Genomic DNA, 26,041 nt, shown 5'->3' on the forward strand with positions numbered 1-26,041 from the left:
AAACTTCTTAGCACGCTTTTTTGCCACATCAATCAATGTCTATAATTACACTTGGGGCAAAACGTCTCCATTTATTGTTTAAAACACCATCACTATAAAACAACTTTGTTTTTAAAAAAGTACTATTAATCTTCAGTCGACAAGCTTATAGCCAAATACCTGGCAAAGAAGATCCCAAAAAGAGATAAATAGTTACAAGGAAACACTAAATCACATCAGGTATTACTTAAAAGTTTACCTAATACAGAAGAGGGAGACATGAAGTAACTGGTACATGACTCACAGCAGGCCACTGGGGGGAACTGTGTAATAAAGCCTCTTGGTGGTAACAACATTTGCTGCTGTCACACAGCACACCGCCGCGCACCACCACCTCGCGGGTGGACGAGGACCCGCCGCCACAGCCAGTGACCTAGGTGCAAAGGCAAGGAGGGGAGGCGAGGCAGGCGCGCACACGGCTGCCTCCCACACGGTCAGCGGAACCTGGACGGAGCCCCTGCCCGTGCAAAGGATGCTGGGAACTGAAGTCTCCGGCGGGGGAGCTGTAGGGACACTTGCTGTCGGGGCAAGTCAGCAGTCTTTCCCAGAAGGGCACCTGCTGGCCCCCAGGCTCCGCAGAAGTAAGACAAACAGCATCACACACAGCTCTGTCTACAAAACACCTCCCGGCGCCTTTCGTCCCAGTGCCCTGTCTGGGTTAAGATGTGTGCGGTCACACACTGTTCTAAACGTCATCTCCTTGACGATAAAAGTATGATTCATTTCATCACAGAATAAGATAAAGGACCAAGAGACAATTAATTTATGTGAAAGCACGGAAAGCTATACAAATGCACACTTGTTAATTAATAAAATGTAAGCCCAGGAAGAAAAGAAATGAGCTCTGTCACCCTGCCATTTACTTCCAAGTTTAGCAATTAAGACTTCCTATTTGTGCCCTAAATCACAACAGATTCCACACTGCAAACCTCTAACGAGTTAAGCTGCCTTAGAATCAGAAGAGACTTCACAGACCCTCCGTCTAAACCAGTGGGCAGCGAAGAACGGCCCAGCCCTGTTTGTGTAGATGAAGTTTTACTGGAATGTGGCCACGCTTGTTCACCTACACACGGAGACTGCAGGGCCCCCTCAGCCCTCTACAGTCAGTTTCCCAATTCCTGCTCTAAACCTCTCAGAACAGGGATCCTGGAGCAGAAATAACGAACTCATTTGCCCCCGTCACACGATTGGTGACAGGTGGGCCCAGGTGGGCCTGTGACACCAGGCTACCCACTCCCTTTCCCCGGCCCCAGTTCGTTCATCAACGGCCACGTAAGTTCTGAAACGGAGAGCCAGGTTCTTGCGGCTGCTCACAAATGATCAGCTCCCCGCCCAGCACCACACCTGTGCGGCTCGTCCATCGGGATGTCAGCTGCCGTCTCAGTCACACGTCCACAGGCAACTTGCTGAGCTGCTCCCAAAGCCACGATGCCCTGGGCTTCCCTGCTGCTCAGAAGTGACATCTTCATCCTGATCACCCCAGCTGCCCTTCAGCCTCTGATCTTCACCTCAAAAGGCAACAGTGGGGACTTCCCTGGTGGCCCAGTGGTTAAGAATTTGCCTTCCGATGCAGGGGACGTGGGTTTGACTCCCGATTGGGGAACAAAGATCCCACATGCTGCAGGGCAACTAAGCCTGAGCCGCAACTACTGAGCCCACGTGCCACAACTCGCACAACCTGAGGCAGCCTAATAAATTTTTTAAAAAGAAAGAAAAAACGAAAAAGAAAAAAGGCAGCAGCTCTCTTCCATGGGCTTTGGCAAGCTCGCCTCCGCCCGCCTGTCCCCATACTAATCCACGCAGAACTCAGGCTCTCATTCCACGTCTGGGCTCCACAGCGGCTTCCTGCCAGTCTTACCCGCACCGTCCCTCCCATCCCTCGCCTCAGGCCAGTGTTCCCTGCGAAACGGCACGAAGCCCCGACTCGGAGGCCTTCGGTACTGATCTGAAAGGTGACGTCTACACTCCTCATTGGGGTGTCCCAATTCATGCAGACCTCCTGTGCCAGTTAAACTGGTTCGTTTTCTATCCCCCACACCTATTTTGGGTCCAAAGCTATGCCATTTCCTCCCTTTCTTTCCTCAACAACCAGCTCAAAGTCTACCTGCTTTTCCTCAAATAATTAAGTTAAAAGGGAGGTGAATAAAGAAAAGGGTGGGTGTATATACAACAGCTCTTTTTTTCTCACAATGTTCTGATACCTTCCACTTGCTAATTCACCAGAGAACCATTCACCTCCCACAGTAAGACTCTATAAATACACCTATTATCACAACACTTAAGCACAGCAGCAAGTAAAAGCATCCTGGAATGTTTGTTATATTGAAATTTGAGCCAAGACATAATTTTATCAATGCTTTTTAAGGCACTAATTGTTGAAGCCCTAGTATTTTTTGAATATACAATATGAATATTTGGAAAATGAAGAAAAATGATATCATGAATTTACGATAACCTGTAAGCTAAGAGAAAGAGTGTAGCAAAAAAATAAAAAACTCGGAGAAGTCCAGAGTCGAATCCCTATCAGTGGCCAGCTAGCTCTACACAAGCCTTTCCGCCCCTCCAGTTCCTCAGATGCGGCACTCAAGGCAGCCATGGGGTAAAAGTCTCCATGAACAGCGAGCCAGCACACCTGAACCGTGGCTCTTAAGGAAGCACGGGGTCAGGGTCCTGCGAGCCTCTGGTCCCATGTTCACCAACCACTCAATACATAACCTTGTTGTGTGTGTGTTTCTGTATGAAGACACACTTAATATATATTGTATAGTCATTAACGCTGACCTCATGGGCAACACACGAACTCATGCCTGAACAAAGCTCATCTAACATGCATCTTCCCCTGAAGCCACAGCACAGTCTTCTGTGATGTGATTTTTTTTGAATAGCAATTTTTAAAGAATATTCTAAGTCAGACATTCTTAAGTTCTAGTAAAATCAGTACAAGTGAATCTTATGAACTAGGATTGTAAACTCTCAGGAATAACAACTTCAGCCTGAATGCTTAACACCTGCATCCACGGGTGACATTATACAGAGCAGTGCTGGGGCCTGAGGCAGACACCAGGCCCTAACCACGTCACCCTCACGCGGTCACTGTGCTGACAGGGCAGGGGGCCTTGGAATTCGCCCAGCTCACGCCTAGAGAGGTTCACAGGCCCAGGCATGCACAAGCATCCTCAAACCTGAGATGAGCAGATCTGAATCTGGGGGAAAAGTCCAGAACTGTGCCATCACCAACCAGCAGCCAAGCACAGCTGCCGGGGAGCTGAAGCAGGACGGGTACGACTGGGGACACGCATTTTAAATCCTTCAAGTGTCAACTCAAAAAAAGACACGCAATTCAGTTACTGGAAAACATTTATGTATGTTCAGAACAACTTGGGTAACGCAATCTACTTTTTCAAATTTTATAAACTCTAAATACTAAGACCAAGTATTTCTAGGGAAACGTTAGCATCCAAATTGAGATGTGCTTGTAAATGTAAAATACACACCAGATTTCAAAGACTTAGTATGAAAAAAAAGTCCTTAACAAATTTTTATATTGGCTACATATTGATATAATTAATATTTTGGATACATTTAATTCAGAATATTGCACTGAAATTAATTTCACCTTTTAAAAAAAACTTCCTTAATGTGGCTACCAGAAATTTTTTTAAGCTCTTTATTGGAGTATAATTGCTTTACTCTGCGGTGCCAGTTTGTGCAGTACACCAAGGTGACTCAGCTGTATGTATACACACATCCCCATGTCCCCGCCCTCCCGCGACTCCCTCCTCCCCCCCCCCCCCAGCCCTCTAGGTCATCCCCCATCACGCTTCCTGAACACGGCCGCCAGAAACGTTCTGCGCTGTATTTCCACTGGACTGTGCTGCTCCGTGTCACATACGGGGGAAACGGCAGGCCTCCTTTAAGACGTGTTACCTCCAGGGAAGGCGTATCTTACCTCTCATCTTTTATCCTTTCCTCCTCTTCTAACCCTGACTCTTTTCCCCCTTCCTTCAAATAACTGTCTGCTTTTATTTGATGAAAGTAGTTTTGCAGACTAAATATCAGATTTAGCTCATGGGAATGTCCATTAAGTCTAACCCCACAAAGAAGTCCCTGCCTACCCCACAATGAACCCGCATCTAGGAAGACATCAGACCCTCCAAGGCTGGACAACACCCCTCGTTTCCCCCCGGTGGGTGAGGAGAAAACCTTCCCTGACGACCCGCACGTGAGCTCATCAGCACTGCACCCCCAGCACAGCTGCACGCCCAGCCCTTTCCTTGGCACTAGGGGCACAGCAGTGGGCACAGAAGCCTTCTCTGTGGAGCTTTCGGACTAGAATCTGGATGACTCTTAAGAAGAAAGGTAAGTGCTCTCCGAACGCTCTCAAACAAGCAGAAAGCAGGAGGCTGGCGTCACCGGGCAGAGCCCAGCCGGGCTGGTGTGGGCCCACTGTCACTGCCACCCGCACAGCTCCTGTCCACCTGCAGCCCTCGCTGGGTCACGTGGGCGACAAGGAGATTCCAGAGTTGCCAACAAGATTCTGAGGGTCGAGACTCATCGAGGTTGGTCAGAAACAGGGCTCACAGGAGCCTGACTCCATTCTGGCCAAAGAGAGAGTCCGCCACCAACGAGCAGCTGTCACCCTCCTGCTCTGTGACTGGCTTCCACATGCGGCAAACGTGCCACTAACCCATGGCACGGGCTTACGACAGTGTCTAAGGACAGCACACAGCGAACGGAAGGGTTAGCTTCACCTCACCCCAGCGTCACGGATGAAACCGCTGACGCCCGTCGGGGTCGCAGCTGCACAAGGGCACCCGGCCTCCAAGCAGCGGGGCAGGACTCAGTCAAGACCCACGGGAGGTGACGTCCACACCGAAACCAGCAGGCCGCAGCTGCACACACATGCCGTTATGTTGGCTCCAGTTTAATCCGTCTAGTGACACGGCAACAGGACTGATGGGGAAGATTTTAGAAGCCTTCATTTAGGCTTATAAACATATGAAAAGCTATTTAATATCATCCATAAGCAAAACACAAATTAAAACCATGTTAAGATACCACCTTTCATCCATCAGATCTAAAACTCTGCAAACATACTGCATCATACCATATTGGCTGGCCTGTCCTGAAAGCCAGTTGCATGCGTGGCTGGTTGACACGTACATCTGTCCAACCTCTTTGGGATGGCAGTTTAGAGATATCGATCAAAATTACAAAGGGAGGTGCCCTGGGACCCAGCAGCTCCACTTCCAGACATCTACCCCCAGATAGGTATGTGAGATGGTTCACGCTCCTGTTTCCAACAGAAAGAGACCAGAAATAAGCTCCTAAAGGTCACCAGTGGAGGTCTGGCATTTAAAAGTCTATGCATCCATACCAGAAAATACCATATATAACACTGAAACACAAACGCTCGAAAGAATGAAGAAGCTCTTCCCCTGAGAACTGGATCCAAAACACAGTGCTAAGTGGAGAAAGCAAGGGCTAGGTGTCTTACCGTTGTTGATTAAAACCCAGTCCATCCTCAAAGCCCACGCTCCTCCCAGGGTATCACCCACAAGAAAGAGCGCGAGGCCTCAGAGGAGGGGTGCCCAACACCCAGGCTGCGGACCAGTACCGGTACCAGTCCTCGGCCTGCTAGGAACCGGGCCGCACCGCAGGAGGCAAGCGGCAGCGAGCGAGCGAGCGAGGCGGCGTCTGCTGCTCCCCACAGTCCGCATTGCCGCCGGAACCATGCCCCCCCCACACCCCGTCCGTGGACACACTGTCTTCCAGGAAACCAGCCGGAAAGGCTGGGGACCGCTGCCTCAGGGCATCTGTTTTCTGACTGAGGCGCTCCCGTCTAGCCTCTGCGTGACTCCTTTCTAACCATCACTGTAAAGCAAACTTCAACTGAGCACCGCACAAGAAAGACTCTGCGTCACCTCGACAAGACCTACTACCCCTTGGTTCTTCCTATCTTCGAAGCGGCGTAAAGAACACCTAAAATGTTCCCTGATTTTTTTTTTTTGGAATGCCTACAGAACATGCCTAAGCCTTTTAAAACCTTAACATGAAAATATGCCAGAAATGCAGTGAGTCTTGTTTTTGAAGACGTTAAACTACAGCTAGCTAAGTCCCAGTGCAGGGTAGCTCAAAGCAAGCGAAACGCAGCTGAGACCTCACCACGCGGGTCTCATCACAGACCCCCATTTCCTTCTCACTACTCACAGCACTCCCAGGAGCAGAGCCTAAAAAAGACTCGGCAACCTCCACACCCATCAGAAGCAGCCCAGTCAGATAAATTTTGGCAGTTAATAATACACAGCCGGAAAGATGACTTTTTTCAGCTGCAGTGCTGAGACAGGAAGTAGTCCATGATACACATATTATCTATCGAGGGAACAATTCAAAAAGCAGAAAGATGCTTGTTGTGGGAAAGCAAATGCATAGTGTTAAACATACATTTCTGTATGTGCATAAATGCTTCATGGACAGCTACATGAAAAAAGGTAACAATACGTCCCACTGGAAAGAGGAATAAGTTGCGACCCAACATTTAATATTCAGAAATCTTTTACCATATGCATAACAGATTTGGTTTTTTTTTAAGATTGATACATTTTATTTTGTTAAAATTAAGAGATTTTGTTCATCAGAAGACATCATAAAGAAAATGAAAAGAAGAAGATATCTACTATAGATATTACCAGGGACACCTACAAGCCAATAAGTAAACAATAGTAAAATAGAAAAAAAATAAGTAAAATACATTACAGATATTATACTGAAAAAGATTCATGACTGACCAGTAAAATATGACATGATATTCAATTGTATTAATAATCAGAAAATGAAAATTTAGGGCACATAAGGCATTTTTAAACTCACTGGCAAAATTTTTAAATTGTGCAATACCAATTGAGGGTATGAGCAATGGGAGCTCTCAAGCACTTGATAACAGTGGTTGTGAAAATTGATAAAATCACTTTGGAAACAAAGTAAAGATGAAGATTAGCAAATTCCATGACTCTGCAGTTCCACTCCTGAACATGTAACCTAGCCTGTAGGACCTAGAGTAATATCTTATATAAGTGCCTCTGGAGATAGGTACAAGAATATTCCAAGAAAAATGATCTGTAATAGCCCAACGACAAGGAGAAACTAGACACCACTCAAGTATCAATCACAAGGAGAATGGATAAAGTGTGGCATATTCTCAGAGAAATACTGCACAGCACTGAAAATTAATGAACTACACGGAATTCATCACAGAACCATAATATTGAGTGAAAAAAATCAAATGGCAGAACAATATTAAAAATACTACACAATTCATAATGGCCAACAAACACACGAAAAGATGCTCAACATCACTAATCATCAGAGAAATGTAAGTCAAAGCCACAATGAGGTATCACCTCACATCAGTCAGAATGGCCATCATCACAAAATCTGGAAACAACAAATGTTGGAGAGGGTGTGGAGAAAAGGGAACTCTCCTGCACGGTTGGTGGGATTGTAAGTTGGTACAGCCACTATGGAAAACAGTTTGGAGGTTCCTTAAAAAACTACAAATAGAACTACCATATGATCCAGTCATCCCACTCCTGGGCATATACCCAAAGAAAACCATAATCCGAAAAGAAACATGTACCATAATGTTTACTGCAGCACTATTTACAATAGCCAGGACATGGAAGCAACCTAAATGCCCATCAACAAATGAATGGATAAAGAAGATGTGGCATATATATACAATGGAATATTACTGAGCTATAAAAAGGAATGAGATGGAGCTATATGTCATGAGGTGGGTAGACCTAGAGTCTGTCATACAGAGTGAAATAAGCCAGAAAGAGAAAGACAAATATTGTATGCTAACTCATATATATGGAATCTAAAAATGGTACTGATGAACTCAGTGACAAGACAAGAACAAGGACGCAGATGCAGAGAATGGACTGGAGAACTCGAGGTTTGGGAGGGGGTGGGGGGTGAAGGGGAAGCTGAGACAAAGTGAGAGAGTAGCATAGACATATATATACTACCAACTGTAAAAGAGATAGCCAGTGGGAAGTTGCTGTATAACAAAGGGAGTTCAACTGGAGGATGGAAGATGCCTTAGAGGACTGGGACGGGGAGGGTGGGGGGGACTCGAGGGGGGGGGAGTCAAGGGAGGGAGGGAATATGGGGATATGTGTATAAATACAGATGAACTTGGTGTACCTCAAAAAAAACAAAAAACAAAAAAAACCTACACAATTCATATAAGTTCCTATGGTGCACATTTGTTTTTTAAATAAACATTAGACTCATTAAAACTTGTCTTTCTTAAATGATTACAATAAACGATTCACCTTAAAAACCTCACTTTTATGCTTTAACACAAAACAGATGTGTATTCATGACAAAAACAGCCAATCCCCTGAAGAAATGCTCAGAGAAATTTATTTTCTACAACGTTAAAGCTGTTTTAGTAACAGTTAAGTGTTCCTTAGATCCAAGTAATGACTGAATGCGTCCTCACATTTCAGACTTACTATAAGCTAACATTTAGCTACTTTTTTGTTTCTTAAAAAACAACACAGATCTCAGCCGTGCAACCTGACTTTCAAGTAAGTCGAACGGACCAGCTCTGTATACAAACTAAATGCCTTTCTAGAATAAAAGTGTACTTTCAGCCCACATGTTTCATATAAACTGGCTGACTTTTGGGGAGGGATGGGGTGGGGGCAAAGACTGAAAATGAAACAGAATGAGAACATCTTTCTAATGAGACAATTTAATAGATCCATTGAATCCTTCTTGTATTAATTTCTACCTCTTTCAACTTTAAAATAAAATTCTGTAGGCAGAAGTTTTATGGCAGATTTGTCATGAATTTTAAAATTAAATGTTAAGAGAAGCTGGCTTTGAACTTCCCTGGTGGCACAGTGGTTAAGAATCCACCTGCCAATGCAGGGGACTCGAGTTCGAGCCCTGCTCTAAGAAGATCCCACATGCAGCGGAGCAACGAAGCCCGTGCACCACAACTATTGAGCCTGTGCTCTAAAGCCTGTGAACCACAACTATTGAGCTCACGTGCCGCAACTATTGAAGCTCATGTATGTAGAGCCTGTGCTCCACAAGAGAAGCCACTACAATGAGCAGCCCGTGAAACACAATGAAGAGAAGCCCCCGCTTGCTGCAACTAGAGAAAGCCCGTGTGCAGCAACGAAGACCCAACGCAGCCAATAAATAAAATAAATAAATACATACATTTACTTAAAAAAAAGAGAGAGAAGCTGGCTTTGGGATAAAGATCAACCCACCCGATGAAATGAGCTGGATTTAGAGTGTGGCTAACTCGCCACAAAAAGTCTCTGTTTTTCTACAGCAAAGCTTTTCAACACCTCAAACTATAGATACCCTTAATAAAGTAACACAGAAACTGCAGTCAAATCTCACTCCTAGAAGATAACACAGGATAAAATCCAGATGACTTTGTGTGTGGTGATGACTCTGGGGAAACACCACAAAAGAAACACTGATAACCTGGACTTCATTAAAATTAAAAACCTCTGCCCTGTGAAATATAATGTTAAGAAAATGAAAAAACAAGCCACAGACTAGGAGAAAATATTTGGAAAAGCCACATCTGATAAAGGACTGTTATCCAAAATATACAAAGAACTCTTAAAACTCAAATTTAAAACCCAATAAGGAAAAAAAGTAACTCAATTAAAAAATAGGGCAAAAAAAATCTGAACAGACATCTCACCAAAGAAGACATACAGATGGCAAACGAGCAGTACACAGAGCCGCCGCACACCACGGCCTCCGGGACAGGCAAGCGAAACGAGACACCGCCGCACGCCTGTGAGAGAGACTGGCCTCCAGCACACTGACATCACACGCGAGGACAGGAAGCCACAGGAACTCTCATTTATAGCTGGTGGGCATACAATTTGGTACGCTTTGGAGACAGTCTGGTTTCTTACAAAACAAAATATACTCTTACCCTATGATCCAGGAATCACACTCCGTGGTATTTATCCAAGTGAGTTAAAAACTAATGTCCACATAAAACCCTGCACATGATGTTTTATAACACCTTTTTTTTTTTTTACAACTGCCAAAACTTGGACGCAACCAAGATGTCTCTCAGCAGGTGATGGATAAATAAACAGTGATACACCCAGACAATGGATATTATTCAGCACAAAAAAGAAATGATCAAGCCGTGAAAAGACATGGAGGAACCTTAAATGCATACGGCTCAGGGAGTAAGAGAAACCAACCTACAAAAGCTGCGTGTTTTATGATTCAACTCTGTGATGTTCTGGAGAAGACAAACCTATGGGGACAGTAAAAGGATCGGGCGGGGGGGGGGGGGGCGGGATGAACAGGCAGAGCACAGAGGCCTTTCAGGGCGGGGGTGCTGCTCTGTACGGCGCTATAACGGTGAATTCCTGTCAGTGTACGTTTGTCCAAGCCCATAAAACGGACACCAGCAAGAGGGAGCCCTACCGTAAGCTGTGGACTCTGGGCAACAACGAGGTGCCCTGACTGTAACAAAGGGGACTCTGCCAGCGTCAGGCGGAGGCTGTGCCCGCGTGGGGACGCGGGTATACGGGCACCCTCTGTATTTGCCACTCAATTTTGCCAGGTACCTAAAAAAAAAGTGTATTAAAACACACACACACAAATACGCACACAGACTCAAAGGTACAGACTGTAATTCTGTAAACTTGAAGTCCAGGGAAAAAGCTTTTAAGGAATGCGTCGCTAATGGCTGAGTCTAGGTCGTGCATACGGGGTGTTCACTCGGCTATCCTTCCCAGTTTTCCCCGTTAGTAGTTTAACTTCGGAGAAAAAACGTACTTTAGGATTCATTAGAAGAAAGAGAAGCAGAACAGGAAGAATCCATTTAAAAATTTTAAGAGTTCAGTCGGAAACAACGTTACTTATCCTTGACCGATAACAGTTATTTACAGAATTAAATAACTCTGTAACCACACCGAAACTGCATATAAATTCTCCACATTACATTGAAGAGAGTTGCTATTTAGGACAACCATAAAATGTTGAGATTCAACACGTCAGCAGCAGGGTGAGCACTGATAGTGCCACAGCGTGGTTCCGGAGAGACCCTTCAGATTGGAGCCGTCTGTAAACCGCACGTAACTCCCGCGGAGAAGGCCCAGCTTCAGCCCCAAGGGAGGCTGCGGGGAAGCCGCGGGGACGGAGGCCCGGGAAGCACGGCGCCCACGGCCGCCCGCTCCCGCGACGGGCGACCCCGCAGCATCCACGCGCCCCCCGGACGCGCCGCCGTACGCCCGCCGGCGGCTCAAGACAGACCCGAGGGCCGCGCGCGGACAAGCGGGGGGGGGGGAGGGGGCGCCGGGACCCCCGGGGGCCTCCCCCGTGAGAACACCGGGACCCTCCCGGGCGCGGCGCGCGTGTGCGGCGGCGGCCGCCTGCCCCTGCGGCCCGCGGCTCGGACGCAGGAGGCTCGGCGGGCTCCCCGGACCGGGGCTCGGCCCCGCGGCGCGCGGCCGCGCTCACCAACCTCTCGCGGGGAGGCCCCTCCAGCGCCCCCGGTGCGGGCCCGGCCCCCGAGCGCGCCCCGGCGCGGCGCCCACCCCGGACTCGGCGCGGAGCGGACGGCCCAGGGCCCGGGCAGCGCCCCTCGGCGGGCGGGCAGGTCCCCACCCCGGGCACGTCCACCCCCGGGCAGGCAGGTGCCCCCCCTCCCCGGGCAGGTTCCCCCCCCCCCGGCACGCAGGTCCCCCCCCCGGGCAGGCAGGTTCCCCCCCCCGGGCAGGTTCCCCCCCCCCCGGGCGGGCCACGGCCTGAGGCTCCCGGGGGCCCCTGCGCCCTCCCACTCCGCGGACGACGCCGGCGGCCCCCAACCCGCGCGTGGGGGCCGGCGGGGCGCAGGACTCAGTCGCCCCCCGGTGCGGGGGTCACCACGAGCCGCGGCGGTGGGCCCCGGACCGGCCTGGGGACCCTCACGGGCCGCGCGGCGCGGCCTCCCCCGCGCGCCCCACCTGCGCGCCCCACCTGCGCGGCCTCACCTGCGCCGCGGCGGCGGGGGCGGCGGCGGGCGGCGGCCCTCCCCGCAGGCCGTCCTCGTCCTCGGGGGGCTCGTCCAGGAGCACCCGGCTCCGGCCCAGCTTCCACATGCTCCGCGGCGGCGCCGGCGTCCGTGCGTCTGTGCGCGCCCCTCCCCGGTCGGCCTGCCGTGCGGACGCTCGGGCCGCGGCTCCTGCGGGACTGGACGCGGCCAGCGGGGCCGGGCTGTGGGGCGGGCCGCCCCAGGACACGCCCCCAGGGCCCCAGGACACGCCCCCCAGGACCCCCCAGGACACGCCCCCCAGGACCCGCCCCCAGGGCCCCCAGGACACGCCCCCCAGGACCCGTCCCCAGGACCCGCCCCCCCAGGACCCGTCCACCACCCCTTCCCCAGCCCCGGCTCCTTCCGGACCGGACCCACCCCTCCCGGGCCGACCGGGTCCCCGCACCCAACCAGACCCGCCTCCAGGCCGGGCCGCCCCCCGCAGGCCCCCGCCCCCAGCCCCAGGGCCCGCCCCCGACCCCGCCCCCCGCGGCCCCCACCCTCCCCCCCGTCCGGCCAGGCCGCGCCCCCGCCCCCGCCGCAGCCAGGCTGCCCACGTCGCCCCAGGAGGGTCGCACCGCCGGCCGCCCGCGCGAGCTGGCAGCCACCCCCACCCCCCACGGGCCTCCCCGGCACCCCGGGGCGACCCCCTCACCCTCCAGCCGGGACCGCCTCTCCCCTGGGCCCCCGTCACCCGGCCCCCGCGACCCGGGCCGACCTGCTCACCCCCCACCCCGGGACCTCCTCACCCCGAGCTGACCCCTCACCCCTCACCCCGCGGCGGGGCGCGGCCGGGCGGCGGCGCGGGGGAAGGGGCGGCTGGGCCTCCGGTCACCATGGCGACCGCCGCCGGACGCGGAGCGGGCACGGGGCGCATGCGCACAGCGCAGCGCCCGCGGCGCGGGGGGCGGGGCGGGGGGCGGGGCGGGGCGGGGGGCGGTCCGGGTTCCCGCCCAGGGTCCCCGCCGCGCCGCGGGCCGCCCAGGGTCCCCGCCGCGCCGCGGGCCGCGCGGGGGTCACAGCGCTGGGGGCGGCTGGGACCCCCGAGGGCGGAGGCGCCGGGCCCGCGGGGGGGTGGGGGGTGCGGCCGAGCCCCGGGATGCGCCGCGGGGGGGCCCGGCCCGGGCGCGCGGGGGGACGGGCGCGGTGCGGTTCCCGGGCAGGCGGGGGGCCCTGACAGCTGCCCCCGGCGAGCGGAGGCCCTCGGGCTTCCAGGCGGGACGGGCCCCCGCCGCAGGCGCGGTGGGCGAGGCGGCGCCCCGCGCGAACCCCAGCCCGGGGCCGGGGGGGCCGGCCCGCGGCGTCCTCCGGCTTCTCGCCCCGCCAGAAGCGGGGGAGGCGCCTCCCCACTCCCACGTAGGAGACGCCGTGTCTCCTGTCTCCCGAGAGAGCCGAACAGCAAGCTGTAAAGAGACAGTCAAGCCCCTGGGATCAGGGAGATGCGCGTGGACGTGAGATGCCCTCTCCCGCCTACCAGAGTAGAGCAGTGACCTCTGCAGAGCTGTGCCCAGCGCTGGGAGCTGCGAGCCGCGCAGAGACGTAGCTGCTGGTGGCCTGAAAGCGGTAGGACGCTTTTGGAGGGCATCCCTTTGTGAGTATCTATCACAATTTTAACGTGCAAGCCCTCTGCCCAGCAAATTAACATCCGTAGAGAAACTTTTTACTCTGTATACTTCAGTATTGCTTACGTTTTCACACCAAATATGTATTCAAAAGTACGTTTTATAAAAAGAATCCAGAACTATAGGCTTCTATAAACATTTTCTTAAGCTTTGCAACTTTATTACTCTGAAAAAAAAATCAATTGTACCTTTCTGTTTTTTCCAGAAGTGATTAGCAGCAAAAATTTTAAAATGAAAAGAGGCCCTGCGTCGGTCTTTGGAAGAAGCCTGCAGGAGCCCCAAGAACAGACCCAGTGGTGACAGGCATGGGAGCCTTTGCAGGGTTAGTGGTTAGGGCATAGAAGGGGGAGAAGCCGAATTTTATGTATCAACCAGCTACCTGGAAAGCAATCCTGTGGCAGGAAGCCCAGGAGTCCCCACCTTCCCTTCTCAGTGAATCACCAGGATCGTGACATAAACACACCAGGCACACACGCCGGGGCCCCACGTAACTCTGGACCCACCAGGCACAAATACTACACACTGATGTAAAACCACAGGACACCCACTGAAGAATTCTCTACTCAGTGGGAATTAAAGAATTCGTTCTTCATGGGAATATATAAGAATGTTAAAATTATATATATACATACCTTTTCAAACCAGGTCAAAGAATCTTGGTCTTCTGGACTGGAAAGACTTCAGGATGGAAATACTGATCGTAGATGTGATGATGGTTCTAGGATATGCTACCTACACACAATGAATTCGTACCTCGGGGCCCACGGGGTTCGGTCAAAATAAACACTCTGCAAGTACAAACACTGATGAAAGTCAAAAACCATAAAGTAGAGGTTACAAAACAAAGCCAGGATCCAAACACAGCCCCTTCAAGGTCACTACAAACAAAACATGGAAAACTAACTCAGAACACTTCAACAAATAACACGGATGTCTTTATTCTCAGCAAGAGCACACGGAGCCTGTGCCAGCCCACCGACGTCCTGTGTCTGGCGTGTCCACATTTCTCTGCTTTGAAATTTTTCTTTATAAAGTAATCTGTAACCTCCTGCAAATCCAGGCCGATCTGGAATAAGAAGGCCAGGCCAGCTAAATAAAAAAGCTAAATTCCAGAATATTTAAACAACGTTTTGCATTATTTCTAGGAGAGCTCAGCAGGGAAGGCCTGCAACCCAAAGCATAGCGCCTGAGGTGAGCCAGAGGGGCAGGTGACTGAACTTCAGGCATCCCCGAATTCTGAGCACTTCTAGGCAGTTCTAGGAATTTGGCCCTAGTCATTCACTTACTCATTTATGAGTTTTATAAAATTAAGTCATGCTATTGTCAAAGTTCTATAAGAGGTGCGCTTCACACAGTCCAGTGTCACAAAAATACAACCCTTATACATAAGAGTCCATTTCTGGATCTAGAAAGACAAGGTTCATTCATTCAAGGACCTTCATTTCCTGAGCCCTCCTTGGAGGGAGCTGCGCCTGTAGCCTGAATTGCCCTTATAGGCTAATAGACTGGCTGAAAACTCACGGTGTAGGAACTCTGTTAACAAAGATCCAGTGTGCCATCCTGTGTGAGGGCTCAGCTTCGTGAGCTTTTACTCCGGCAAAACGAGTTTTAAAGGAGAGTGCTGTCTGGGGCCCCACACAGAACCTTCTGGCAGCCAGAGCTCACGTGGCCCGAGCTGCCTCCGGGGACAGGTCCTCGCCAGGGAGGGGGTGGCACAGAGCGGGCCTGAGCAGCGAGGGCCGCTGGACTTGAAGTCCTGTCATTCCAGGCACCTGGGCCACGGAGCCAGTGGGGGTTGAGCCTCCACGTGCTGTGGTTACCTTACCCAAAACTGGTTCCCTTCTTGGTGGGTGTCACGCCAACTGACACAACCAAGTCAAAGATGGAGAGGAGGAAGGGTTTACTATCACTTGCAGCAGGTAAGGAGAGCACTGGGGATCTCTCCCAAAGCGGTGTCTCCCCAACAGCAGACGTGAGGAAGCTTTAAGCTGCGGTGCACGCATATTCATGGGGGCTTGACGGAGGAGGACTCGGCACAGAACTGGGGCAAAGGTCTGCAGGGTCTAAGCTTTAGCTGATGGAAGTCAGGAGGGAAACATCATTGCTGCAACTGCACTGGGCTGGGGGCCTCCGTCTCCGCAGAGCTCAGAGATGTATTATCACGTCCGTCCCCGGAGGAGGAGCCGGACTCTGCTTGTCACCGCACGGCTGCTGGCGCCCTCTTCTCTGTTCCCGCAAGAGTCATCGCTGGACCTGTTCGAGGGCAGGTGCTGCGGCCAGGCTTCGATGATAAAGTGGGTTCTCCTAGTCAAGAAAGCCACTCCTAGTTCTCTCTCTCCTGGGCCCCCTCACCTATCTGCACGCAGTTACGTCCGCCACGTTGAAGGCCCACATGGAAACCACCACACGCCTGCAGTGCGGTTTGATCAAGATCAGGGGAACGATCACCGATAACACCTGGAGGGCTGAGGCGACGTCCGAGGTGTGAGACCGATGTCCTTGCAGGTCAGCCTTCAAGCCCTGATGTGTTCCCAGCTCCCTAAAATCCCCCCCACCAGGCCTCTGTCCGGACTTCCCTTACCTGTAGCTGTTACTAAAACGACGTTCTGTGCTTTTCACACCTTCTCAAGTACCTCTCGGATACATCCTACACCCAGTGTGGTGCTGAGAGCAAAACTTGCACCGAGTTCACTAATTGAACACTAATTCCATTCAGCAGTGTTGACAGAAGTGAAACAAAACTGCAGCTTGCCGGGTGCTCACTACACACCAGGCTACCTTATGTATGTTCTCTCACTTCACGGAAAGAAAGAATCTGGAGCACACTGACCTGGATTACAATTTTAGCTCTACTTTAAAAAAAAACAGCCTGAAAGGATTTGCACCAAACTTTAGTACTGGTTACCTGTGGGAAATAAGCTTGAGAATCAGAGTAAGAAAATTCCACTTGGTTCATGTAGTTGTATATATGAACTTTGACACAGAGATGACAAATTATGTATAAGTCATATATATCATGTATCTAGTGTGTACGCAAGGTGACCAAAAAGCATTTGCTGTTTTGAATGTTTAAGAAATTTGCTACTCTCTAAAATATAAACAATTTACACATTGCAACAGATAGGGAATTAACAACAAACTTAAACCATCGATTTGTTCTATTTTTCATGTTAAAACCCTATGATAACCTCAGCGACTATATCCAAAGGTACAGATAATGATGGTGAAACTATAAAAGCTCACATTCCTGCAATTAAATGTAATGCCTGTTACTAACAATCACAGGTACATTTAAGGGACGTTTGTTTTCTGGGTTTGTACTTTTCTATATTTTTCCAAGTCAAAAGCTCCTTGGGGAATGGAAACAGTTGTGCTCTTGACTGACTGACTGACTGTGACTCTGCCAGTCATTTTTGCATCTTGAGCTGTTCCTCTCTGGTCCGACAGTGATGGGAAGGCTACATAGATGAGGTGGGGATGCGGGGGCTCACCTTCAGCCCTCTGCGAGAGGTACAAACCCTCCCACCCAGACACAGGCCCTCCAGGCTCCATCTCCAGGGTCTGGCCGTCCACGTAACCCGGTCTCAGCAAGACCCCAGCGGGGTCAGCTTGACCAGAGCTCGTGCTGACCACGCAGGGGAAGCTGCCCCCCGGCCTGCCTCCAGCAGGACTCCAGTGACCCCATGTTTCTGTCGTGACCCCACGCCGCTCCTGGGCTGGAGCCCCTCGCCGCCAAGGCCCCGCTGCGGTGCCCGGGGAGAGCCCCTCTGAGTAAAGCCTCACCATCTTTGGCAACCGTCCGAATAACTTTTCTCAGCGGTGCTGCGGCCGACCAGGGATCCGGACTCAGCCTTCACGCCCCTCACATTCTGAAATGATGAAAGCAGAGCAAAATCAAAACCCTCTTACCCGTCGCCCAGCCCCCTCCCAGGAGGGCCCCCCCCCCCGGCCACCTCCTTCCAGGACGCTCACTTTCCGAGGGCTGGTGGGTACCAGTTACTATTCATCCTCTCTGTCACCAGACCAAAGGCCTGTGCCTTTTAATTACACTTGTTTTCGCCAAGGAAATAATAGGTTACCTAATACAATAAAATACTGAGAGGAACGACGAATACACTTGCTGCCTCCCCAGCACCTTTATTTTTAAAGCACTTTTGTATCTGCTGCCCCTTTTGAATCATCCCCGATGTCTTAATGAACAGTTATCCCCCACTTGTGTTTTTTACTGAAGTACAGCAGATTTACAATGCTGTGTTAGCTGCAAGTGTGCAGCACAGAGATTCGGTGTTTCGCAGGCCTTGTTGCACTATGGGTTTATCACAAGGCACTGGGAGGAACTCCCTGGGCCCCGCGGTAAATCCTTGTAGCTTCTCTGTCTCATGTATAGTAGTTTGTATATTTCCTTTTTAAATTATACCCACGTTGAGACGTTGTACTGTATTTAAACAGTTATTTTACATGCTTAAAAGTGTGGAAAGGTAAAGTCATAAGCGTGCATTTTAGAAACCTATAAGCGGCGACCACGGGCTGCGGCGCGGAGGCCGCACCAGCTGCGGGCTCCGCAGCTCCCGGGGTGGCCGCCCCGCGCAGGGCAGGCCCAGGGCACCCGAGCCCCGGCCCCTGCGCTGCCCCCCGACAGCCGGGCCGGATAAAGGGGGTGCTGCGGCCGGGGGGCCCTGGGGGCCGTGTGCCCCCGCCGCGCCGCTCCACCCCCGCCCAGGCGGCTCCCCTCCGCACCTGACCGAGCCGCCCCCTCCCCGGGAAGCAGCAGCCTCCGCCCGAGGAGCCCGCCGGCCTTGGCGGGGGGCGGCCCGTCCTTCCCGGGCGCGTGGGGATGGGGGGTCGCCGCAGGGAGGGCAGCCCCGCGGCTTCCCTGCGTGACTCCGGATCTGACTCTGGGGTCTGCGCACCGGGCAGGCCCCGGGCGAGCCTGTCCGTCCAGCTGGGCCCGGGTCACGCGGGGGAGGTGCCGGGGGGGAGGGGACTCGGGCCTCCTTGGCGGGGCCCGCGGTGGGGGCGTCGGCCGTGTCCACCTGCACGCCCACCGCCGACTCAGCGCACGGCCACACCCGCACCAGATACACACCCCCCCCCCACGTACACACCCACTCCCACATACACACACACCGCATGTACCGCGCACACACACTGCACACACGCGCGCGCAGGGAGAGCCCTGCACACTGACCTGCGGCGGCCGCTGCTGCGCGGAAGCCCCGGCCCCCACCGACCCACAGTAGATTCCATGTCACACTGAATCCGTCCTGCGTTAAGATGTCAAGCGGAGAAAAGCAACACAGCAGGGCAGCGACTGCAGCGCCTTCGCAGGGACCGCGGACCCCATGACCCGGGTGACGCCGCTGACCCCCTGTGCCCCGGGCAGCGCGCGCTCCGCGCCGGCACCTTCCACTGGCTCAGGACGCAGCCGTCGTTCCCTCTCCCTTCCTCCTCCTCCTGCTTTCTTTTCCGTAATGGATTTGTAAAGGCTTTTCCTCGTGCAGTATGCCAGTCCCTTGTCATTCCATTTAACAGGAACATATTTCTTATACTGTTAACACAGTCCATATCTTTAAAAATATTCACTGTGTTTTTTTCTGCTTAGGGGGATAATGCGCATTCAGGATAGGTCACCTGGTAGATAACGAAGAGCACAAAGTAACTAGAAATTATCCAGTTTGCAATAACTTCATTAACCAGTGAGCACCCTGGCCCTCCACCAAGCGCAGGGACCGTGCGGGCGCCGTCCTCACACAGGGCTTTGGGGTCCGGGGCCGCCCCGCAGCTGCGCAGCTCACCAGCCGCAGGAGACCTCCTGGACCAGCCTGAGCTGACGAGACCGTCGTAGCCCTGCAGCCCTCCCACCTCCCTCCCTTCTCGTCCCTGCACAGACGGGAGGAACCGCGGCAGAGCTGGCCGAGAACTGCAGTGTGATGAACTGTGCTCTGTCCTTCCTTCCCAGTCCAGCTCTTACTCCACGGCACCCGAGGTTTCCTGGTGTGTACAGGCCCCCAGCAAAGGCCAGGCAGACCCCCTCCGGGAGGCCTCTCTGGGTCAGCCCCTTCCCCAAGAATTCTCCATCCATCTCCATCCACCTCCATCGCTGGTGACAGGGCGTCCCTGACACCGCAGCTCCTGCCCACGGCTGATTTCACTCAGTGGGCAAGTGGATCACCCATCCTAACTAAGCCAGTCGGTTTCTGTTACACAACCTAGGTTTTGAGGCTTTGCAGGGAGGAGAAACACCCCTCCACCCTCTTACGCTCCGTGATGGGGCCTGAGAATTAAACTGACATAAGACAGATTAACAAGAGAAAAGCATACAGATTTTATTTAACATCTTTGTGTGCACGGGGGAATCTTCATAAGAAAAATGAAGACTGAAGAAGCAGTTGGGATCCAGAGCTTGTATACTTTTTAAACAAGATTTGATAAGTCATGGGGCTGTGACAAGAGGTAAACAGTGGGACAGAGACTAGGAAACATACAGGCCCCAACAGGATATCAGGCATCAGGCTCATGTTGCTGGGTTTGCCCAGATCCCTTTCCGAGTCAACCCCCTTCTCCGGTGAGAAGAAGGTTCTGCTCTCTGTGGTGCAGGGGGCTCCTTCCTCACGGGGAAGTTTATGCCCTGCTTTCAGGTAGAGAGAGAACCCGTCCTGTAACTGCTGTTTCTCCGGTGCCCAGAGCGATCAAGATGCCAACACGGGGTGTTTGTGGGGGCGGGGGACACGTTCTGAACCCTTTGTGGAGGCCCAGGGAGACCAGGCCCGCGGAGCCCAGCACGTGAGCTGGGAGCAGGACGTGTCACGTGGAGGCCCGCCCAGTGCTCACTGAGTGCTGAGGACCAGTCCAGAGAGGCTGCGGGGGACGGTCTGGGGCCCAGACACCCGGGGAAAGCGAGAACGACCCGGCTTTGTGCTCACCCCCAACCCCTAAGTCCAGCCCACATCACGACCCCAGCCCGGGGCCCCCCCAAGGCAGAGACTGAACACTTGCAGGGTGCGTGGCACCCAGTTCAGTGTCTTGACAAGAAAGACCCTGTCTTGAGAGTTGGGACTAAGTAAGATGCTCTCCCCCCCCACTAACAACAGCAGGTGCGAAAGTGACAAGGTGCCCCTCAGGGGCCGTGACCCCCTCCTGCTCCGTGGTTACAGGGCAGAGCTGAGACGTCACGTCCACGTCCTTCTCCAGAACTTCCCTGCAGGGACGAGGCTGCACTACACAGGTGAGAAGACCTTCTGACCTGGACGCCATTCGTAAAATCCCCAGACATCTGAAATGTGATGCAGACATTTAAATCCACTTCACACAAAGATTTTTTCCAAAACTTATAAGAAAAGTAAAACAAATGTCCTTATTCTAAACATTACATATGTTCATTCAAAAAAGAATCTAAACAACACCGGGGAAAAAAACTAAATAAGTGAAACTAAGTCCCAACATTCACCATGTGGGTGGCAGAATGATGGCCCCAAAGATGCCCACATCCCAGGGACTTCCCTCGTGGCCCAGTGGCTGAGAATCTGTCTTGCAATGCAGGGGACACCGCTTCCACCCCTGGTCAGGGAGCTAAGATCCCACATGCTGTGGGGCAACGAAGCCCTCGAGCCACAACGAAAGACACCGTGTGCCACAACTAAGACACGACGCAGCCAAAAATAAATATTTTTTTTTTTTAAAAAGACGTCCAGATCCTGATCCCCAGAACCTATGAATATGTCAGGTCAAAGGAAAATTCAGGTTACAGTTGTGTTTGTGAAGAGCTGGCCTTAAAATGAAAAGATTATTCTGGACAACGCAGGTGGGCCTGAAGTCATCACAAGGGGCCTTAAACCAGAGAGAGGGCTGCAGACGGGGGTCCGGTGCCGGGCAGGGCAGCGGCTCTGGAAGCTGGAAAAGGCGGGAACAGACGCCCATCCCGGCCTCCTGAAGTAGCACGGCCCTGCCAACGCCTTGGTTTCAGGCCAGGGAGACCCGCTCCAGACCCGACTCCACACTGTAAGATAACTTGTGTCCTTGTAAGACACTGTTTGCGGTGATTTGTCACAGAGGTGATAGGAAACTAACACACACACGACATTCACTGCATTTGGGGAACCTCATTCCGAATGTCTGTCTAAGTGTGTAAGCATTGTTCTGTTCACTCTTTTCTCTGCCTTTAAAAAAAAATTATACTCTCAATTTAGATTTTTCATCCAGCCGTTTTCGTTAAATGTCATGTAATAAGAATTTTCCAATGACATTAAAAATTCTCAAGAATGTAAATCTGTCTATCTCTGTAGGAATGTTCCCGGCCAAATCTCTAAGCACCACAAAAATCTCCAGCTAGGATCCCGCAGCGTCCGGCTGCCTGCGGACCGGGAGTAGCTCTGCTGAAGGCGCCCCCTGGCCCTGGTAGCTTTCAGCAAAAATGAAACACCGCCTGGACACGCCAGAGCAGGGGCGTCTGGTGGCCGCGCGGCCAGGCGGCGGTCTCCGTGTTGCTCAGCTGCTCGGGGGGGGTCTCAGCCCCCGCTGCTGGGCCTGAGTTCTGGCTCTGCAGAGACAGTGGGGACTTGGAGGTGAGCTGGACTCCTGCTGCCTTCACTCCTTCACTCATTCCACAAACGTACCAGGCATGAGCGTCAGGTGCTGAGGAGTGAGGAAGAGGAGTGCTTTGTGCAGTGTTTCCACCGTCTTCATAAGAATGAAATAAATACATGAACCATGAGAAATAAAATGCCCAGAGAGCGAAGTACTTCTCTGTGCTGGCAGAGCCTGATCACAGCTCTCACCGCGGCTGTGGCCTCGCGCGACTGTGTCCCGCCGGACTGAGAGGCTCCTGGGGGCAGGGCACGCCGTCTGACTCACACACTGCTCAGAACCTCGTTCAGAGCCTCTCGCAGAATAGGTGCTTAATCACTATTGGTTGACTGAAATAAATTTAAGTGAGTCAGCCCATCACTTCCCTAAGTCTTTCCGAAGGATCCTTGTTCATTAAAAATGAGATTCTCCTGGAAAATCCAGGGTCTGGAATTCATCAAGGACATGGCATTCATGGCTGTGACGCCTGTGGAATTCCCTTGCAGGAGGAAGGCATGGCTGACACACATAGACAGTACTTCTGATAAGAAGGGCTTCAGGGAAGATAGGTCCTAAAGACATGTATTCATTCTGCAAATTGAATGAATGTCTTTGGTTAAGAAGAGTGGGTCTAGGACCAGAGAAAAACATGTCCCATCTGAAATGCGGTGCATGGCGGGGCGGTGGCGGGGGGAGGTTAAGGCAAACAGCGACAGAATCATACCCCTTCCCTCCTTTCCCGCAGAGTCGCTGACGGCATGTGGCTGCAGGACTTGAAAGTGCAGCTCAAGTAATGGAAATGCTACCAGGTTGATGGATTGAGAGGCTTTCCTCAATGCTGTACGTAGCATATGCTAGTCAGATCAATTCATCTGCAGGCATTATAGATTATTGATACCAAGAATATATATGATACGTTGAGAAGGGAAAACTAATAGATCTTCACCAGTGCCTAAGGAGTGTGGAAGTCGGGACACCAAGAAAAGCCAGGATGTTCCCAATCTTGTGGAAATAAATGAAAGCCATCCAGATGAGAGCAGGCAGAGGCCGTTCACACAGAGCCTGCTGCGGGGGGAGGGGTGGCCTCGGTCAGGAGCGTTTGGCAGAGGCCGACAGGCAGGCAGGGTGTGGGGAAGCTCTCCAGGGGAGAAGGGAGGGGCCCTTGATGGAGGCTGAGGTGCGGCAGCTGCATGGACCCGCTAGAAGGGCTTCCAAAGGACCGGCGTCTCTGGCTGGTCCTCAGGGGAAGCAGGGACAGAGTCAGGGCCGTGGTCAGTGACCATCCAGTCCTGGCCTCTTGGTCGACTGTTGCCAGTGGTTGTTGGGCTTCCTGGGCTGGTTGCTGGAGACAGAGCTTGACCTCCTACACGTGTGACCTCAGCAGGCTGGCCCCTGGGCAGGTGACAGCAGAGGACGGGCTGGCCCTTGGGCTGTGACTGCGGGGGACGGGCTGGCCCCTGGGCTGACTGCTGCAGGTTGTGGGCCAGGGCTCTACTTTTTATATGTTCTGGCTATTGTTCGTTTAAATACTGTAGTTCCCATCCTTCCAGGGTTTCTCTTTCCGCAATTTCAGCTACCTGTGGTCAGCTGTGATCTGAAAGTACTCAGAAGTAAACACTTGATAAATTTTAACACGTGCCCTGTCTGAGCATCGTGATGAAATCTTGCTCCAACCCTGTGCCCAGCACGTCCTGCTCGTCAGTCACTTAGTAGCCGTCTTGGTTATCAGATCGACGGCCGGGCTGTCACAGCTTGTGTTCAAGTGACCCTTACTTTACCTCATAGTGACCTCAAAGCTCAGAGGAGTGGTGCCGGGAATGCAGCTCACTGGGCCTAGCTTATAAACTAAACTTCGTTACAAGGGGTGTGTGGACAGGAAGCACGTTGCGTATGCAGGGTCTGGGACTGTCCGAGGTCTCAGGCGTCCACTGGGGGCCCTGGAACGCATCCCCGAGGACATGGGTGACGACCGTGTGTGTTAAGGACCCAACCCTTACACACCGGCTTTGGGACCGATGGTGCTGCAGCCCACATGTGCTTCATGTTTCAGTGCGGACCACATGAATTCCCACTTTTCAGTCCCATATTCATGGGGTCCAACTTGGTTACAATTTCTTCAGAATAATATCCATACTCTTATGTCCCCAGTGGAACAAGATTCTGAGATTTCTTTACCTATAGGCAGCCCTAGTGGGTAAGATGAGAAGAGAAAATTTCCCTTCGTATTATAGACACATAAGTTGATAGAAAGGGTTCTGTTCTACAAAGAGCTTTAAGGGTTAGCTAATATTTCCTAGATTTAAAAAAGCATTGAGACGGATTTCCGAGGTGGCACAGTGGCTGGGAATCCGCCTGCCGATGCAGGGGACACGGGTTCGAGCCCTGCTCTGGGAAGATCCCACATGCCGTGGAGCAACGAAGCCCGTGTGCCACAACTACTGAGCCTGTGCTCTAGAGCCCATGAACCGCAACTGTTGAACCTGTGTGCCACAACTATTGAGGTCCATGTGCCTAGAGCCCGTGCTCTACAACAAGAGAAGCCACTACAATGAGGAGCCCGCACACCACAATGAAGAGTAGCCCATGCTTGCATCAACTGGAGAAAGCCCATGTGCAGCAATGTGGAGCCAACGCAGCCAATAAATAAATTAATTAATTAAAAAAAAAAGCATTGAGAAAGTCTTATTAATGTCCTGGGAGAAAATAAGCCAAATGACTCACGGAAAGTACAGCTCGGAACAGGCAGAGCACGCAGCTGGCACCGTTTATATGCAATTTTAAAGCAGTTTCTGATCAGAGGCAGTAGCTCCCGTGCCCTGTCTGTCTGTCTCCCTCCGCCGTCTCTCATCTCTGCCCCCGTTCTCCCGGGTGGTCCTCCTCCTGCTCCTGCACTGCTGGGGAGATTAACCAGGGGTTCCAAATGAGGAGCTCAATGATTAGCCATTATTTCATTCGTACCCACAGATTTCAAAACAGGCAGGAATTATTTTTCTGTGGCAGCATCCTTGGCCCTAGAAGAAGGGAAAAAATGTCACTTTTGTCACAGTTGTATACTGAACACGATTAGAGGAAGATCAGCATAAAGTATAATTAGGAACACGTGTTAGAAAGAGTTCTTGATTTTTACATGAGAAGAGGAAGTAGAAAAACACTATTTGATCTTTTGGAGGTAGAAGTTACCTACTGAGGCGTGATGAGGAAGACCTTCCTGTCTGAACATAAATTGGTCTTCGCAGGGGCACCGCGGGGACAGTGCACTAGCATGCTTCAGCACCGTCACCTCTGCGTCTTGTCCTGCAGACGCAGCCTCTTCCTTCCGAGAACAGAGTCCTGAGCCTACTGAGCCGTGTCTAGAATCTCCCTAACTCTCTGTTCTTGTCTTTAAACAAGTTGCTGCAGCTCAGCTGTTTTTCACAGACCCTGAGACCCCAGCCTGGGCTGAGACCAGTATTCACCGGGGAAACGAGAGCCGAGGCAAGCCTGTGCACTCACGAAACCCAGTCGCCCTCAGACGAGGAAAGAGATGGCCTGAGGGGACCCCTGCCCTCTGGTTCTCAGCACAACGCCCCTCGGAATGTTGCGGTCCCCAGGCAAGGATTCTCTGTGCAGAGAGTGAATCCTCTTCTTCCTCCGCGTCTCCTTCTCCTTCTCTCCTTCTAGGCATCAAAGAGTTTAATAATAACTGCATTTCCTCCAACTGGAAACTCACCACCTGGCGCCTGCCCAGTTCCCTGAG

The 26,041-nt window shown here is 52.2% G+C and overlaps 1 protein-coding gene and 1 long non-coding RNA gene across 3 annotated transcripts in view; one reads left to right on the forward strand and one right to left on the reverse strand.

Moving 5' to 3' along the window:
• TDRP (testis development related protein) overlaps nt 1-12,904 on the reverse strand; it is a 49,024-nt gene extending 36,120 nt beyond the window's left edge. Inside the window, exons 1-2 of one of the 2 annotated variants that reach the window (XM_057697463.1) lie at nt 12,871-12,904; nt 12,081-12,279 (exon numbers count right to left, since the gene is read on the reverse strand). In XM_057697463.1, coding sequence (XP_057553446.1) covers nt 12,081-12,188 — 108 coding nt within the window. In that variant the 5' untranslated portion in view covers nt 12,189-12,279; nt 12,871-12,904. Of the gene's footprint in view, nt 1-12,080; nt 12,292-12,870 lie in introns of those variants that run through there. The other variant, XM_057697462.1, reaches the window with a different exon arrangement.
• A 668-nt stretch (nt 12,905-13,572) lies between these two features.
• On the forward strand, nt 13,573-14,795 carry LOC130829929 (uncharacterized). Its single transcript, XR_009047676.1, has 3 exons — nt 13,573-13,712; nt 13,949-14,065; nt 14,690-14,795. It is a non-coding gene; the product is annotated as an uncharacterized LOC130829929 (long non-coding RNA).
• Nucleotides 14,796-26,041: the final 11,246 nt, after the last annotated feature.

Source organism: Hippopotamus amphibius, chromosome 10 (assembly GCF_030028045.1).
Source record: "Hippopotamus amphibius kiboko isolate mHipAmp2 chromosome 10, mHipAmp2.hap2, whole genome shotgun sequence".
In the NCBI taxonomy this organism is placed as follows: domain Eukaryota; kingdom Metazoa; phylum Chordata; class Mammalia; order Artiodactyla; family Hippopotamidae; genus Hippopotamus; species Hippopotamus amphibius.